The sequence below is a fragment of the Bicyclus anynana genome, chromosome 26 (genome assembly GCF_947172395.1).
Source record: "Bicyclus anynana chromosome 26, ilBicAnyn1.1, whole genome shotgun sequence".
Taxonomy (NCBI): Eukaryota; Metazoa; Arthropoda; class Insecta; order Lepidoptera; family Nymphalidae; genus Bicyclus; species Bicyclus anynana.
This window is the reverse complement of record NC_069108.1, coordinates 2648276-2666435: the sequence shown is the minus strand read 5'-3', so window position 1 is coordinate 2666435 and position 18160 is coordinate 2648276. Positions and strand designations below refer to the sequence as shown.

The 18160-nt window shown below is 35.9% G+C and overlaps 2 protein-coding genes across 2 annotated transcripts in view; one reads left to right on the top strand and one right to left on the bottom strand.

Moving 5' to 3' along the window:
* Positions 1-437: 437 nt before the first annotated feature.
* LOC112047117 (zinc finger protein 551) lies at positions 438-8913 on the bottom strand. The gene is made up of 5 exons (XM_024084040.2): positions 8677-8913; positions 5663-5828; positions 4081-4155; positions 2861-2995; positions 438-2529 (listed from the first exon to the last, which is right to left on the bottom strand). The coding sequence occupies exons 1-5, from the start codon at positions 8803-8805 to the stop codon at positions 1355-1357; spliced, it is 1680 nt and encodes a 559-aa protein (XP_023939808.2). The 5' UTR covers positions 8806-8913; the 3' UTR covers positions 438-1354.
* Positions 8914-9133: 220 nt separating this feature from the next.
* Positions 9134-18160, top strand: part of LOC112047112 (zinc finger protein 808) — a 27713-nt gene continuing 18686 nt past the window's right edge. Inside the window, exons 1-4 of the mRNA XM_024084034.2 lie at positions 9134-9577; positions 10552-10708; positions 11419-11520; positions 12982-13143. Coding sequence (XP_023939802.2) covers positions 9425-9577; positions 10552-10708; positions 11419-11520; positions 12982-13143 — 574 coding nt within the window. The 5' untranslated portion in view covers positions 9134-9424. The remainder of the gene's footprint in view (positions 9578-10551; positions 10709-11418; positions 11521-12981; positions 13144-18160) is intronic.

Here is an 18160-nt window from a genome sequence, read left to right as displayed (position 1 = left end):
ATAAATATCTAATTAAATTATAAATATTAACATTCAATTTTTAAGTTAAACATCACTACAGACTACTATATTTTATACAAATTTCTAGCAAACAACTGTAAATATAATTGCAAATGAAAATTTAGTAAAAATCCTTTTGGATGTATCGGGAAAATCCAATTAACTTGTCCATTTTATTTGAAAAATGAGAGACTTCTATCCCAACTCTAATGTGCTACCACAGAATAAATAATGATCCAGAATGAGTCATTACAAGCAGCGCGGTGAAGCCAATGAAACCCATAAAAGAACCAAATTTCACGCATCTCTTAGAATAGTTTGTAGTTCAAAATTTAATACAAAGAACCATTACGTAAATTAATATAATAAACAATAATTGTTAGTCTTAATTGATTTCATTTAAATTTATTAATAATTACTAATAAAAAAATACCCCATCTTATTTCTTTAATTTTTGTGAACAGTTTTTAAAATATTTAAAACATAAGACGCCATTTTTGTTAATAATATTGAAAATGACTGATGCGACGCTTCGGGTCGTACTGACTTAAGAATGTATTCGTTTTTGAATTTCGTATTTGGAGCGGCTATGACACCGTCGTATTCCGTGCGCTCTATCTGCCTATTATTCTTTAATCTGTGTGTGATTTGAATTTGTCAAGATTTTGCAATAATATTACAGTTTACATCGAATAAATAGGATATTTAGTATATATGATATTAGCAGACAACCGTGAGATCATCCGCCTTTAGACCTCTTTAATCCGGCACTGTAGCTAAATCAGTTCTAAGCGAGTTCGCGATCGTCTAAAAGTATAAACTACCTCCCTGCCAAATTTTGATTTATTGCCCTAACCCTTCTCATTCTGAGAGGAGACTCGAGATCAGCAGTGAACCGAATATGGGTTTAATTAGTCTGAGATTGGGGCAGTGTGGTGAACCTGAGCTCCATATCCTATCCTATAACAGGGTTTCTCAAACTTTCGTCTCCACGAATCCCTGTTAAAATTTCCAAGTGACACGAACCCCTTACCAACTACTGGGGACCCCCCAAAGAAAAAAATTAATTTGATTGTTGAAGAAAATAAGGTTTTTATTTGAATAATACATCATAAAGTACCATAAAAATGTGACAGGTGGCCTTGTTATTTGTCGCAAATGGTTTAAATTTTAGGAATAATTTTAAACAATTTTAACATTAATTCTAAATCGGTATCAGTTATCAGGGGTTTGCGTACCCCACTTTGAGAAACCCTGTCCTATAAAAATGGAAGCCTGGCCCTGTAGTGTGGTGATAAATAGGATCATAATGAAGCACTAGATAAATCACTAGATTCAATGTTCCGTCAGTTTTTCAAGAATTAGACATGATATTGCTCGCAGCGATGCATATCCCGTGGTGAGACAACAAATGACTTTTCAAACTGCACTTCTGGACAAACGACGTCCCACACACTTCACACTTGAACCGTCTATCGTTATTGTGTATCCGCATATGCTCCCTCAACGTGTACTTCCTCGCATATGACTTGTGGCACACTTCACAGCAATACTTCCTTTCACCGGTGTGCTTCACCATGTGAGCTTTCAACGCCTTGTTGCTGAAGAACTTGTGACCGCATTCAGAGCATTGGCAGTTCCGTTCCATCAAATGGTTCTTCTTTATATGATACATCAGCAAAGATTTCAGTATGTAACCCTTATTGCATACGTTGCATTTGTATTGGGCCTCCGAATTGTGGACCTTCACCATGTGTTGGTTCCGTTGGTAGTACGAACGGAACGGAACATCACAGAACGGACAGTTGCTTATATTCCTCGTGCCCATGTGTTTCGTTTTCTCGTGGTAATGTTTCTTCGTTTTACTCGAGAATATTTTCTCACACAGATCACATTTGAAGCTACCGTCTTGATGGGAAGCTTGGTGAGCGTTCAAAGAACGTTTCGTTGCGAAGGAGTTCTCACATTTGGTGCAAGTATAGTTGCAATAATGCTTATTCATGTGCTGCTTCAACATTTTGAACGTCTCATAAGTCGACGGACACATCACACAATCAAAAACATCACCTTTCTTCAATTTGAACTGCATTATGTGATCTTTTATGTCTTTGTACACAATTTTGTTGTGATTGTTAACAAGATGGTCCTTTAGCTTAGATAGGTTGTCCATTTCTGTCAAACATATTGTGCATGTTAGGTTGGTTATGTCAACTTTGACGTTGTACTCTGTCATGTCGAATGATGATTTGAAGGAGCACCGTTCTTTTTCATGCTCGTTTTGGGTGTGAGACCTCAGATCGTTGGGATCTGGGTACGTAGCATCACAGTACCCACACATGAAGCCGCGGAGGGATTTATTCTTGAAAGGGATTACATTTGAGTATTTCAATATAGTCAGCAAGTTGTCTCTGTGCTTTCTCTTGTCTATGACAGATTTCCTTTTCCACTCTATATCTATTGGGTCTTTGAGGTTGACGTTGATTTTTCTTTGTTTCGGTTGTTTCTTGATATTCGGCAATATGCCAGAATCTGAAAAATCAAATGCAATATTGTAGCAGGTTTTTTTATATTTATATTGTGTTAGTTACACTATTTATAACTCAAGAACGTCCACACCAATTTGGCTGAAAATTGGTGAAGAGGTAGCTTAGAACCAGGAGGGTTGGGGTAGGGGTAGGTTAGAGGTAGAATTGAGTAGGAGTGTAGGGTAGGGATATACGCAGACGAAGTTCGCTAGTACTACATATATTTATTTAAAATATAATGTATAAACACACTCAAGACACTAAGATGTGGGAGTCAAACCCACAGCCATGGATACTGTTATATTAATAAAAATAAGTGGATAATAATGACTTACTCATAGCAAGTTTTGTGACAAAATTGGCAATTTTCCTCTCCTCAGATGATTTTTGATTCCTCGCTCTGGTCTTCCTCCGAGGCTGCTCTGTCTCTGCCCCACTCTCTGTGTCTATGGAAGGCGATTCCTCTTTGACTATGAAACAGAGAAGTGTAAAAATCCAAGGCCGTAAAATAAATTAAAAAAAAAAAAAAAAAGAAGTGTAAAAAATCAAAATTTATTAGAACATGTCACAAATTAGAAAAAAGATAAAAGTCTTAAGTTAACACAACGTGTATCAATACAATCTTTTATGTTTCTGAAGTTGGTTGATTTTTTTATATTATTTTTTTTTATTTATAAATTTTTAGTGTAATCATACTACAAGTAGATTTAGATCTGGGCAAGAAAAATTCGCCCAAAGTATGTTGCTCTGTGTACTAGTTCAATCGAGCCCAATCACAAGATTGCTACTGTTCATCACTCAAAAAGTTTGTAGCTAGGCGCGGCTCTTACGATTTTTGAAAGTTACCCCCAATTTCTCCAGGATCCCATCATCAGATCCTGACATGATGAAAATGGAACCACCTCAGGAGTGTACCCTTTCAAACAAAAAAAGAATTATTCAAATTGGTCCAGGTGTCTTCGAGTAATCAGGTAACATACATACAAAAAAAAAACATATACTCCAATTGAGAACATCCTCCTTTTTTGAAGTCGGTTAAATAGCTTTTTTTGTGGTTTTGTGTCACATACATAAGTATAAGCACTTGAGATAACACTTCAGACAGACAGACACTTACATTTTATTTATATGTATTGATGGACTGACCAAAGACCATATGGTGCCACATATTATATTGAACAATTAGCCAGGACTGGATACTGGCAAATTGTTCAATATTAACTTGACCAAGAAAAAGCTCATTCAATATTATCAGTAGTGTTTGCCCACCATCCCAAAACGACCCTTAAGCCGCTCCAAACATTGCAATACCGGTTTCTGCGACAAATCACGGGCGCACCGTGGTTTGTACGCAATAACAACCTCCATAGAGACTTAGATTTGATATAGACCTTCAATAGCTGTACAATAAAATAAAAAAATTAAAAAAATGGCTCTTGTCATTAGAACCTGCCTTTCAAACCAGTGGAGTCTTTACAAATAGTCATACTAATTGATGTGCTTGTAAAACAAAACAAATAAATGAACTTTGAATTTTAATCTGAACAAAACTCACTTGTGTCAACTAAGTAATCTGATTCGTGGTCGGAGACACTGTGGGCTGGCTCCTCTTTCACTGTTGGTTTCTCATCTGGAAAATATTTATAGTTGTTAGTAATAAAAGAAAATAAAATGAAAATAAAAAAGCCTTTTTTTCCAATACATAAATACAATTTTGTGAGAAATTACCTACTTTTTAAAAAAAATAGTATTTTTATGGTATTTATTTAAAAAAAAATAATATTTTTCTGGAAGCCCCCTCAGGAAAGGCCTCATCCAAAGATTTCCATTTTCCCCGGTCATTAGCGATTTGTAACCATTGTGGGATTTTTTTAATATCATCATTCTGGTTTAAGATCTTTATTTTCTCAAAAGAATTACATAAAATTCGCTTATATCATAAAAAAAAAAAAAAAGAATACGGGTAGATTTTAAATTTCATGTTTGTAACCGGCTTCTTACGTAGTATACTTGACTAGTTTTAATAAAACAAAGATTATAGCTTACTGGATGCGGCATGTGTTACAATGACATGTTATTCAATAAATAAAATTTTAATTTCTTTTTGTAAATAAACATAGATTTAGTTTTTATATCAGATGGTAATTTATTGTACATCTGTGCTCCTTCAAATATAATGTTTTTGTTACCATAGCTAGTACGAGGTTTGTGACTTAGTAAAAGGTGATCATCCCATCTAGAGTATGGTCTACCTCTGTAGCGCGACCTTTTCATGATGTCATGGTTTTTGTCCATCTTTTGTCTTTAAGTCTGGCTTATATGCCCAGCCCATAATTTTTCTTTTTTTTTTTAAATTTGCCATATTTTTTATAATATGATCAATATTCCCATTCCCCTCCAACTAGTCGGGAAAAACTGTGCGAGAAGTGGGTAAGACAATAGACCAACGGGATGGGGATCGAACCACCATCCCTCGGTGACGTGTCCAACCGCTCTTACCGTTGAGCTGAATTGTTAGTAAAATATAGCAAAAAATGACAGTAAAATACGACCATCATTAGCAGCTGATGGATGTCCACTGCTGGTCTTAGGAATCTTGAAAAAATATAAAATAATGGAAATCTGTGCTGTATATGTTATGTCGCAGTCATTGTGTTGAATAAGTCAGTTAATAGAACGACTAGGTTCATTAAGCCACAATGAAATCTATTTTTTTTATTCTTTACAAATTAGCCCTTGACTGCAATCTCACCTGATGGTAAGTGATGATGCAGTCTAAGATGGAAGCGGGCTAACTTGTTAGGGGGAAGACGAAAATCCACACCCCTTTCGGTTTCTACACGACATCGCACCGGAACGCTAAATAGCTAGGTGGTATGTCTCTAACTAGCCACGGCCAAAGCCACCAGCCAGACCTGAACTAATTAAGAAAATCTCAATCAGCTTGGATCGAACCCAGGACCTCCGTCTTGTAAAACCACCGCGCATACCACTGCGCCACGGAGGTCGTCAATTTCACTGAATATATGCAGGCACTGCTCTCTCTTGCTCCTACAGTTTTAAGCATAACTATCTCTCTTTCTTTCTTCACTTACCTTTCGCTCTCAATTCTCGCAAAAAATGTCAAATTCAAGTACCTTGTTCTTCAGTAAGTATCTTCAACAGGACGGGATGTTCATCACAGGAGAGACTCTTCAGGAAAGCCTGCTCCGCATTGAGGACCTGCAGCTTGAAGTGGTATGACTCCTGGAGACTCTTCACGCAGACATCACATATACTGTTGCTGTGGATACTTGGCCGTAACTGTGAAATGTAAATCATAGATATTGATAAGATTTTATAGAAACTCAGAATTCAGTTTTTTACAAATCCCGCGGGATTTTTCCATGGATTTTGGATGGATTTTTCCGGGATTAAAGTAGCTTATGTGTTAATCCTGAGTAAAATCTATGTCCGATTCAAATTTCAGCCAAATTGCTTTAGTATTAGCAGTGTTAAAGAGTAACAAACATATATCAATACAAACTTTCGCGTTTATAATTTATTTATTTATTTATTTATTTACTTAAACAGTACCCGGGAAGACATTACAGTTGCCCAATTCGTCTTCCCGGGCTATAAATATACATTATAATTTTATATAATTACTAACAAAACAGTACAGGCTTGTTATATCCACTGTGGTACAGGTGATACACAATTTACTAACTACAACAAAAATAACACAAAATAGAAAAGAAAGAAAGAAATACTAATTAAAATACAAAAACATTAATCAATAATAATAATAACATACATATCAATTTAACAAAATAGGAAAACGAATCTCCTATACCTACTCCATTAGTAATAATTTAATGGTTTTTATAAGTATCGGCGGTGGAGAGTGATAAACGTCCAATTCCAAATTGTTACCAGTTAGATCATTGAGCAGGCGCAGCGCCAGCGCTACCGGTGCGTGCTGAGTCACTTTTGTTCTGCCATGTGGTATAGCAAACAAATGGCGACGTCGCGCACTGGCGTATTTGTCCGGGACATGCAAACCTACTGATTCTAGCACAACAGAATTACTTATTTTGCCCTGAATTAAAATTATTATATATTTTAATAAAGCTACATTACGCCTTAACTTCAGTTTGTCATACCCGGTCATACCAAGGAGAAACAAACTTGGATATATGGTAGGGTACCCAACTGAGTAGCCATACTGCTTTCTGTAGAGCCATCTAATAAATTTTTTTTGGATCTTTTCTACCATATAATATTAGCAAGACTAGCTAACAGGCCCACGATTTCCTGTTACCATGAGAATTATCATCTCTATTGAGAAAAATATTTTTTTTGGGCAAAATTGTAAAGAATAGTTAGCTCTTGACTACAATTTCTACTGGTAAGTGATGATGCCATCTAAGGTGGAAGTGGGCTAACTGGTTAGGAGTTGGATGAAAATTCACATCCCTTTCTATTTCTACAAAACATCGTACCGGAATGCTTAATCACTTGGTGGTATATTTTAGTTGGTAGGGTGGTAACTAGTTACAGCCGAAGCCTCTTACCAGCCCAGCTGAGTTTGTTGTGGGCTCTTCTCGGACCAAGGCGCTATGGAACCCTCGTAACTTTAATTTCAAGTTTTCAAATAATTATTATCACCATTATCTTAAGTTTAATATTATCACCTGACGTTTGGAAAGAGCTTGTAAACTAAGCCTATTTGAAATAAATGAATTTTGACTTTGACTTTGACAAACCTGGACCAATTAAGTAAAATTAAATCAGCCCAGCCGGGCCTGGGTCTGGTTGAATTATCTATGACACTGTTACTAGTGGTAAAAGAATTTTCCATGGATTCATAGATTACCCCTACAACCCTGCCTACTTTACCTATAAAAAATATTATTTTTCTAATACCCCCAACTTTGTCCACCTTTAAACCTCATTTATAGCCTACTTTTCCGCCTAGCCATGGACAAGGAAAAGTTTAGAAAGCTGACCGCCGACCTTCAGTAATGGAGAGGCACTCTAAGAAGAAGAATAGCCTACTAACTATAAACTATCTGCCTGCCCTGCCAAATTCAATCTTTGTATGTCAATTTATTAGTATTAGTACACAAGAGGAGGAGGGGAGTGTTAATTGATTGTCAAGGAATTCCTTAACCCTACATCCTGTAGTCACAAGTTCAGGAATCTGCGCGGAGTTTTTCTCTCTACCATGTGATGGACCCTGCACCTGCACGATGAATCCATGGAATGCTGATATTCATCTCTCTCTGAACAAATAGTATGACATATAGTAGTCCTTCCAAAGAAAATAGACAAATGTCAATAGCAGTGCAACTGGAAAAATCACTATCTCTTTTGTTGTATTGGTATGAAAGAGTATTTTTATACAATGATTTATTTATTTTGCTATCATCCGCGAAAAGTTGACAAACCCATGCAACAACATCACCCAGGTCAGACAAAATACTCTCTACGTATGTTTCACCCCGAAACCGGAGCATCCTCAGGAGATGTTGACTCTACAACGTGCAATTGCAAAGTCTTCTATCCAATATTTAAAAGAGTTTTTTTTGTTTGAGAGACATATTTAATTTCTTAAAATGCACATGACTGAACAGTCGGAGAATAAAGCCCTCGAATTTGAACCAATTGTCTTATCTATATTTGTAAAGCAACAATTAAGAAGCTTAAGTGGAAGTTGACAGGACACTTCATGCGCGATAAAAGGGATAAGTGGCCCAGGGATGTGACAGAGTGGTCTCCTAGGATAGGAAAAAGTAAAAGAGGTCGCCCCTGCCAAAGATGGGAGGATGACCTCAGACAGACAGCAGGAAACATAGAGAAGGAAAGCAAGAGATAGAGAACTATGAAAGTGTCTGGAGGAGGCCTAAGCCCGAGGGCAAGCTGAAGAAAAGAATCAGTGTCAATGATATATTACAATATTATGTATATAAGATTCAGTAAATAAATGCTTTTATTATTATTATTATATTCGTAAAGCTCAGGCTCTAGTGCTTCTAGAGTACCTTATAAAGATCATTTAGCGTAACAATATTACAGCACCTGATCTAGCAAGCACTTAAGATAGTACACAAACACTGTATTGTGTTTACATTTCATTGTTAATTACATACTAAAATTTGTAACTTACAATAATGTTGTAGCATTCTCTCAGCATTTCCGAATATATTTCCATTTTTTCACACGAGCTGTATGCTGTACTCAAATCTCTGGTGGCTCCTTTATTTAAACAACAACGACAAAGTTTATTTAGATCCATTTTAGAAGTTATATTTGTAATAAGCGATAAATCTTAATTTAATAAATTACAATACGATACGATTTAATTACAAACTATTTTTTTTATTAAATTACCACAGATCACTATGTATATAAATAAAATATATAATAACACAGACAATTAACAACTACCAAGCGTCACAGATTAGTCATGATTCTGAAAACTATCGCAGACAAACAATCAAATTTAAACCTCTGTGTTATACTTAACCTGTAAAATGTATGTTCTGTGCTGCAGCTTCTCTGTGCAATTCATAGATAATCACAATTTTTTTATTGTGATTCTTGGCTTTTTGGCGGTTTTGGCTTCCGGTTTTTCATGACACACTTTTATTATTCTTGTACCTTAAACAACAATATAATTTACGCTTTACACTTTATTAAATTAAAAATTATATTTAGAAATTACTTTTAAATAATTTTAGTAATTATGAAGGGAGAGAAGACATTCGAAGATAGTTCGATTTTTTACTTTTCAGAAAACAAAATGGCGTTTACGGAGCGAAATCGACGCGATGCGTTGTTCCGATTTTAAATTATAAATATTTATAATTTTTTGTGTTTGTTGTGTTTTTAATGTGTTAAAAAGTTTTACAAATATGGAGTTTGACGAGATAGTGGTTAAAGAGACCCCCGGGCTTTGCCGGTGTTGTTTATCGGAGGGATGCTACAAAGATTTGAGCACAGAATACAACTGGATGGATGACCAAGAAATATACGCCGATATGCTGTTAGAATGCTTTGATATTAGTGTAAGTAATTATTTAACTAACTATTTATGATAGCCCAACCGGCATATTCTTTAATACCAGAATAAGCCGGTTATGCACCTATAATTTCAAGTCTACCTCCTCCAATGCTTGCTTGGTGTTATGTTTATGCCGGTTATGTGGTAACTAGCCATGACCGAAGCCTACCACTAGTACAGATCTGAATCAACTTAGAAAATAATTTCTAAACTGAACCAGGTGGGAATCAAAAGAACCTACATCGAATCTCTCAAAATCTGGTTTTAGGAAATACTGAGACTTTGTTTCTTCTAAGAAATTGAAAAAATGAGTTGAAATTGTCTCAAAGAGCACATTCTGCCAGTTGTCCTGGTCATTATCATACTAATATATTTTTATAGGTGAAAGTTTGTATTTATGTGAGTATGTTTGTTTAACATTTGCCCTGCGGCTACTGAAGAAATTTGGCTGAAATTTGGAATGGAAATAGATTTTACTCTGAATTTAAAGATAGGCTACTACTTATCCTGGAAAAAAACATGTTTCAGCAACAACAGCAGGTGCCCACTATAATAATATCCAGCTAATACTGCCAATCGTCAGCATGGTGGGTCCTAGCTAGGGATGATTGATGTTGATATTGATGTCATCATTGGAAGCTCAACATATTATTGTTCATATTAAGATAGGCTTCTTTTTTTTATTCTCTACAGTTAGCACTCGACTACAATCACACCTGATGGTAAGTGATGATGCAGTCTAAGATGGAAGCTGGCTAACTTGTTAGGAGCAGGACGACATTGCACCGTAATGCTAAATTGCTTGGCGGTACGTCTTTGTCGGTAGGGTGATAACTAGCCATGGCCGAAGTCTCCCACCAGCCAGACCTGGGCCAATCAAGAAAACCTCAATCAGCCCAACTGGGAAACGAACCCAGGACCTCTGTTTTGTAAATCCAATGCTCCACAGAGATTGATAATGATGAAATGTACCAACAGATATCACAACACATAGACGGCCCCAACGGCCCCAACAGGCTGATCTGTGAGGTGTGCATCACACGGCTGAGGGATGCCTGCAACTTCAAGAAGCAGGTGCTGGACTCGGAGAAGAAGTTTGTGGATATGTTGGGCCGAGGAGAGTTTAGAGAGAGAGGTGAGTTACTGGTACACTGAAAGATGGCAACACAATATTGTCAGGGGCTCGGAAAGGTCAGGGTAAGTACTATAGTGTACGGATTTGTTGACTCAATGGCAAGGTCCTAGCTAAATACATATACATATGACTATTGCAATTCAAGTAGACATATCAAACAATATCTGATAAAACAACATATTTTGCCCTAAATGATGAAATTGTTGGTATACAGGGTGTTCTGTAGTATTTTGTATAACTTCAAGGTTGACAAGCCCTCTTATAGGACTCTAAAATAACCAGAAGATTTTTATGTCATAAACACAGATTAATCAATAATATACAGATGGAGCGTACAGAACACGACGGTGTCGTAGCCGCTTTAAATATGAATTTCAAAAAGTAACGAGTCAGTACGACACGAACCGTGGCATCAGTAATTTTCAATATTATTTAAGAAAAATGGTGTCTTAAAATTAAAAACTGTTTACAAAAACTAAAGAAATAAGATGGAGTATTTTTTTATTAGTTATTATATTAATTTACGTAACTGTTGTTAATGTTAAATTTTGAAATACAAATTATGGAAAAAGTTTGTAGGTAGGTATATGCGGTTGTCGAGGAAACCGTGACGTTTGTTTTTTTTTTAATGGTTTCGCCGGCTTCAGTACGTTGCTTGTACTACTCACTCTGGTTACTCTGTGGTCATGATATATTGCATATTATTGCAGCATTATCATACACTGAGTCGAAGACGGACATCTCATTGGAACTGCTGCCCATCGAGGAGGGCGAGGTGGAGTACCTTGACAATGATATGGACTATGATGATGGTAAGTTCTTTTTAACTGATAAGTCTTTTAGCTTGTCCTGGGAAGACATCAACTACATCTTAATCTTTTCAACCGACGAAGAAGGTTAACAATGGGGATGATGACTAGGTTTGAATATATTGATTTTTATGATACATTCGGGTAAAGAAGGTCAATGTTAATTAATTTATACATAAAAATCAAAGATAGTCTGGATATTTGCAAAATAAATGAGATTGTAAAATTTTAAAAATCTATTAAAAATCTTTTATTGTAATTAGATGAAAATTCATACAGTTTTAGCTTTCTTACATTAAATGTGACATTTTTTTATAAATGAACTATAAACATAAACGCACAAATAACAAAGATATTAGTAATTTTGTTTGAACGCACATACAAATCTAACGATCATTACATTACCTACGACGTCATTAGTTCGTACCATTTTGTATGGGACGTTTTTCAGGGATCCGCGGCAGCGCCGCAAATCTGACCCTTTAAATCCCTGTAACTCCGGAAGTAATGATCGCAGATACCCTGTTACTTTTACAAAATTGCTTTACTATTAGCATACTCTTAATTTATATACAATTTGAAAATCTGTCATCATCCCTATTCGATGTGTGTATATTTTTTTTTAACAGTGTAAGAGGAAGTCCAACAGTGTTGCAGGACTTATAAACAGCGATTGGAACACCATCCCAATCCACTGGCAGATCAGCTCACTATACCAGACTATCTCAAACGTCTGAAAAGAAAAAGAATCTTGGAGCTGGATGTGTAATAATCCAGTTCTGACATTATTATGAATGAAATAAAAAAATTATGTATGAACACTTGTAATATTGTATGATAATTTTTTTTTAAATATTATTAACGTTCAGTGTGTTCAGTTTTGTCTTTAACAGGCTACCTGGTAACCATGGTAACCATGGATTTATATGTTACCAGTGGACTCGGTCAAACTCAGTTACTAGCTGACGCTGCAAACATTTTTCTCCTATATATTCATATTTACTGACTGTAACTTTTAGATTTGAATATATTATTTTCTAAAATTGTAATACACAGATGAAGTCAGGCATCACGTAGCTAAAAAAAATATATATTTTTTTTTATTCTTTACAAGTTAGCCCTTGATTACAGTCTCACCTGATGGTAAGTGATGATGATGCAATCTAAGATGGAAGTGGGCTAACTTGTTAGGAGGAGGATGAAATCCACACCCCTATCGGTTTCTACACGACATCGTACCGAAACGCTAAATCGCTTGGCGGTACGTCTTTGTCGGTAAGGTGGTAACTAGCCACGGCCGAAGCCTCCCACCAGCCAGACCTGGACCAATTAAGAAAACCTCAATCGGCCCAGCTGGGGATCGAACCCAGGACCTCCGTCTTGTAAATCCACCGCGCATACCACTGCGCCACGGAGGCTGACAAATTAAACAATAAAATAATTTAAAACATGATATAATTTCAGATGTAGCAAACAAAGATGAACTCGAAGCAACAGTATCAGAGGAAGTCACAGTGGCTCCTCTACCCGCTAAAGGCAAAAGGGGACGACCAAAAAAGACTGTAGTCAAGGCGGAGAAGAAAAAACCCAAAGTGGACGATAAACCCAAAACGAGGATTGCTAAAGGTAGGTTTTATGTTATACTATTTTATGTTTCACCCCTAGCACGAGTTTGTACTTTACGAAAACTTTTTTGGTCACAGTATGTGGATATTGTCGAAACATGATTCATTTTTTTTTTTTTGAGGTCGTTACTTCAAAACAAAGTTCTGTATATTACTATGATGTTCATATTGAATTTTTTTTTTCTCAAAAATAATACACAATAATTAATAAAAAATGTACATTATTCTGGGAATATTTAAAAAAAATAAATTATTTTGTTAAAATCAGTCAGTAAGTAATAATTAAAGTTTTTTGAGTTGTGCACTCCTGTATACATATTTTATTATTCTTTTATTAAAAAAATAAAATATTAGACATTTTTTTTCTAACAAAAACTTTTCTTTTATTACAAGTTGGTAATGGAACCCAAGTCTTTCAGATCCAAGACCGACTGCTTAATTTTGATGCTAATCATTGACCATTGTAATGTGAATAAATCTAATTATTATTTAATGATAGATATATGTTTATTATCTTTTTCCTAAAACGACTTAACGGATTTGGATAAAATATAGACCATACTAATGTTAATATTATTACTGCGTAAGTAAATGTGTCTTGTCTAAACTTTTCACGGCTAAACTACTGGACCGATTTAGCTGAAATTTGGAACAAATTGGATATATGTATGATGGTGGATGTGTGTATGATGGTTGGATGATGTAATGGAAATAGAATGTATTGTATTGCGTTTAATGGTCATTGTCCCCGTGAACAGCTCTTTCTTGACTGTACTGTACTTGCTAGAATCATGTCCTGCTATACGTCGCCCTATTAAAGTCCGGCCGCTCAGAGATTGCGTTTATTTTTATTCTTTACAAGTTAGCTCTTGACAACAATCCACATTTCTTTCGGTTTCTACAAGGACTTAGACCAATTAAGAAAACCTCAATCGGCCCAGCCGGGGATCGAACCCAGGCCCTCCGTGTAAATCCACCGCGAATACCACTGCGCCACGGAGGCAGTCAAACAGTTTCTGACAGGTAGTGATCGAATGGGACAGACTTATTCAATTATAATTGCCACGTTATTTTGTCTCATTACTACAAAGACAAACAGTTGGCATAACCTCGAAACAGCGCAGTTCAACAACCTTTTACGCCAGTTCGAAGTTACATCGCCCATTCGGTCACGACACTGTCAGAAACCCAATTTCTGAACGGCGGGATATTGATCTGAGGCATACGAGGTGTTAAGCCCTCATTCACACGATAATTTTTTTTAACGGACGTTAAAAAAGCGTCCAACACAACAAATGCATTACCAAGTATATGTTCACACGACAGCATTTTTAAAACACGATGCTTTTTTTCGAACAGTGTTGTATTTTGGGCGTTGGAAATAGACCTTAATTTAACTTCATAGTATATTTCAACGCTTTTTTAACGTCCGTTAAAAAAACTCTCGTGCGAATGTGGGCTAAACCTCATGTGCCTGTTATATTCACACATAAAGAGCTCTGCTAAATATGACAGTACTTAGAGCAAGTTTTATTTTTAATATGCACAGTACTTTTCCGTTAAGTATTCTATGTCGAATTAAGTTTTCGAGACATACAAATACTCGTGCTAGGGGTCTTTGGCGAGTCTATTATGAAGTTTTATTATAGTATCAAAAAAGATCTTTCAAAAGTTAATGATACTATAGACTATTAATATATATTTTTTTCTATTTCTTATCTGTTAGACCTCGATCAACTTGTACCTGCACATTAAAAAAAAAATCCCATTGCCTTTTTAAAAAAAGGTCAACTAGACTGTTGATTTTCATTTATATAGATACTAGTAGATGCTTCATAGTATGTAATAATATACAGGATGTCGCGGAATTTTTCCCATAACTAATTTTTGTTTAACTAAATAGTTTTTATATTTTCATACAAAGTAATTCAAATAATTCCGACTATCCATGTAACACATGCCTTTATCTAGCATAACATTTTAAAATACGTAATCGTAGTGGTAAAACTGTTTTAGTAGTAAGCTACTTCATGATATTCATCAAGGAATATGTTTGGCTAGGTCATAATATAAGGATGCGAAAAGGTACACAATTTATAATCTAACTAAAAGAAATATCTTTTACTCCGAAACTATTCATTTTAGAACCCATGTTCTTTAGACATTTATAATTAATTTCCCCTAAAGAATATAACCCTAGAGTTATGGTAAATACTTCCGAGCACCCTGTATAAGTTGTATTTATTGCTGTATCGATTTGATAAAAAAGCATTTTTATAATGGACTCGCCGTCTATTCCATATTTTTAAGTTTATTCTTTACATAATTATTACCTAAGATTTGTTTACATAGTACTTGTAGTAAATATAGTACAACTTATTACTATTTGACGCTGAAAATTTAAACAATTTTAAATATTTTAACATATTATAAAATTTCGTAAAATTTAGCACATATTTTTCTTTATAATTTATTGATTATTGATTATAATACATCTAATGGGAGAATATTTCGAATATTTTTGTTCTCCGTCGTCATTTTAATCCGGATAAATGCGAGTCGTATTCGCCCACTGAGGGTTCCGTAGGATCATTATAAATAGTTCAGGAATCAGCAAGATGCCGAGCGTGCCCTTGTTTTTTTTTTAATTTTACTATAAACGTATTGTTTCGAGACGTTTTCACGAACTCGTGGTTTTTGTGAAAATTTCATAGTTCTAGGTCAACTGGAAATACCCTATGATTTTTGATTCCCTTGAGTGTAGAAATATGCGTGTTTTGTTGAATAATCGGCTCTGATTCTTTTTACATAAACTTAGGTTGATATTTCACAAGTTCGTTGCAATTTACCGTAGACCTCATAAAAGGGATCTTGGGAGACGGACAACAAAGGAATTTTACGAGGGGTCCTTCCGTTCCACCTTTTTAAGGCATGGAACCCTAAAAATGGGGGGGGGGGGGGTACTTAACACCACCCCCAACACCAACCCAGGACCTCGTGATGACCCTCGTAAGTTTAATTTTAAGTTTTCAACTTTCCTCCTTTTTAGTCGTTTACTCTTGCCAGAGTGGTTGTGGTTGATGACTCTGCATCTTCTTTGCCTAAAACAGCGATGTGCCTCTACTTATTCCTGTCTTTTGCGTCTCGGAAACTCTGAACTATGGAAGCTCGTGTCGAGGCTTTGATCAGGTCTTATCAACTTGTAGGTGACTCAGCTTGCCCCTGGACAACGAGTCGTTCCATAGAGTGTTCGTTACGTGCTTGCTTCCACGATAATCTGTTTCATTTTCAACTTTACTTATCACATAATACTGTTATGAACTAGGGTTCAAAGTTTTGGAATGAAACACCTAGTGACTCGTATGAGACTTTACGGCCTCCTGGGTTCGATTGAGATTTTCTTAATTGGTCCAGGTCTGACTGGTGGGAGGCTTTGGCCGTGGCTAGTTACCACCTTACCGGCAAAGACGTACCGCCCAGCGATTTAGCGGAACGATGCCGTGTAGTAACCGAAAGGGGTGTGAATTTTCATCCTCCTCCTAACAAGTTACCCCGTTTCCATCTTAGACTGCATCATCACTTACCATTAGGTGAGATTATAATAAATGGCTAACTTGTAAAGAAAAAAAAAAGACTTTATTCCACTATTTAATCCGAGTATCAATACACACTTCCAAATGTAGGCAATTCGTTGTCCAAAATCGTAGCCGAGTTCACTATTGCTCACTTGTATGCTGGTATCACTTGATGTTACTCCACTTCGTTCCAAAGTTAAACAGCCACGAGCGTCGTCTCCGTCGCGTATTTATACCCGCGATAATGATTTTAGATCTAGAACATTCTGGTGCACGTGTTGTTTGTTCCACGAAATTCGACAAAATACGATAATAAAATATTGTAAACAACTCGATATTGGCGAGTGATTATGAACCTTATGTCTCTAGTAAATAGGGTTCTCCGTAACAATACCATAACATAACCTGACTCCTCTTTTGTAAAGTACATAACCCTTTTTGAAATAGCTTTTTGAAAATCTTGTTAGCAAAAAAAATAAAACCGACTTCAAAGATGCATTTCTCTAAAAAGCGAGTAATAACAGCGTACCTATTTCTGTCTATTGATCGGCTTGAAGGCGGTACATAGCCTCAATAGCTCAACGGTATGAGCGGTTGGACTCATCACCGAAGGGTGGTGGTTCGATCCTCGCCCCGTTGGTCTATTGTCGTACCCACTCCTAGCACAGTCTTTCCTGACTAGTTGGAGGGGAATGGGAATATTGGTCATATTATAAAAAAAAAGATATGGCAAATACTGTTTTAACAGAAGAAAAAAAAAAGAAATAGGCTGTTGAAGTTTATTTTGTTGTTTTGTAAAAGAAAACAATTCCTGTAATACAAATCTTCAAAGTTATTAACACATCCTAATATATAAATGCGAAAGGTCATTCGCCACGAAATCGCGATAACCACTTGACGTACAAAGATAAAATTTGGCAGGGAGGTAGTTTATAGCCAGTAGATGACCGCTAAGAACGGATTTTGCAAGAGGACTGGATTAATAAGCTCTAACGGCGGCTAGTACTGGATATATGTACTTGTTTTAAAAGTGTGCTAGTCTTTTAAAACAAGTACGTAGTCTTTCAATTAATTTAGACAAATTTGTGGGAGCTTGGAAGCTAATCAACTATTAGTTAGATACGACTGGCTGTCTTTACTTTTTAGTGATATTTACCTAGCAATTTGGTTTTTAGGTGGAAAATGCCAAGAAAAGGCGACAGAGGCGCTGATTAAGTCCTCAGAGATACGTATGTCAGCGACTAAACGTAACCGTCTAATGAAAAAGAACGCTATAACAGTTCTAGAATCTTCCACCGTGATACCATTCAAGTGGCATCGCCACAACTATTTGTGCTTCTTCTGTCATCGGACTTTCAAAACTTTGGAGCCATTAAAAGAACACACTGTAAACGATCACAAAACTTCTAGCGTAAAATCAGCTGTATCATACCTCAAAAGGGA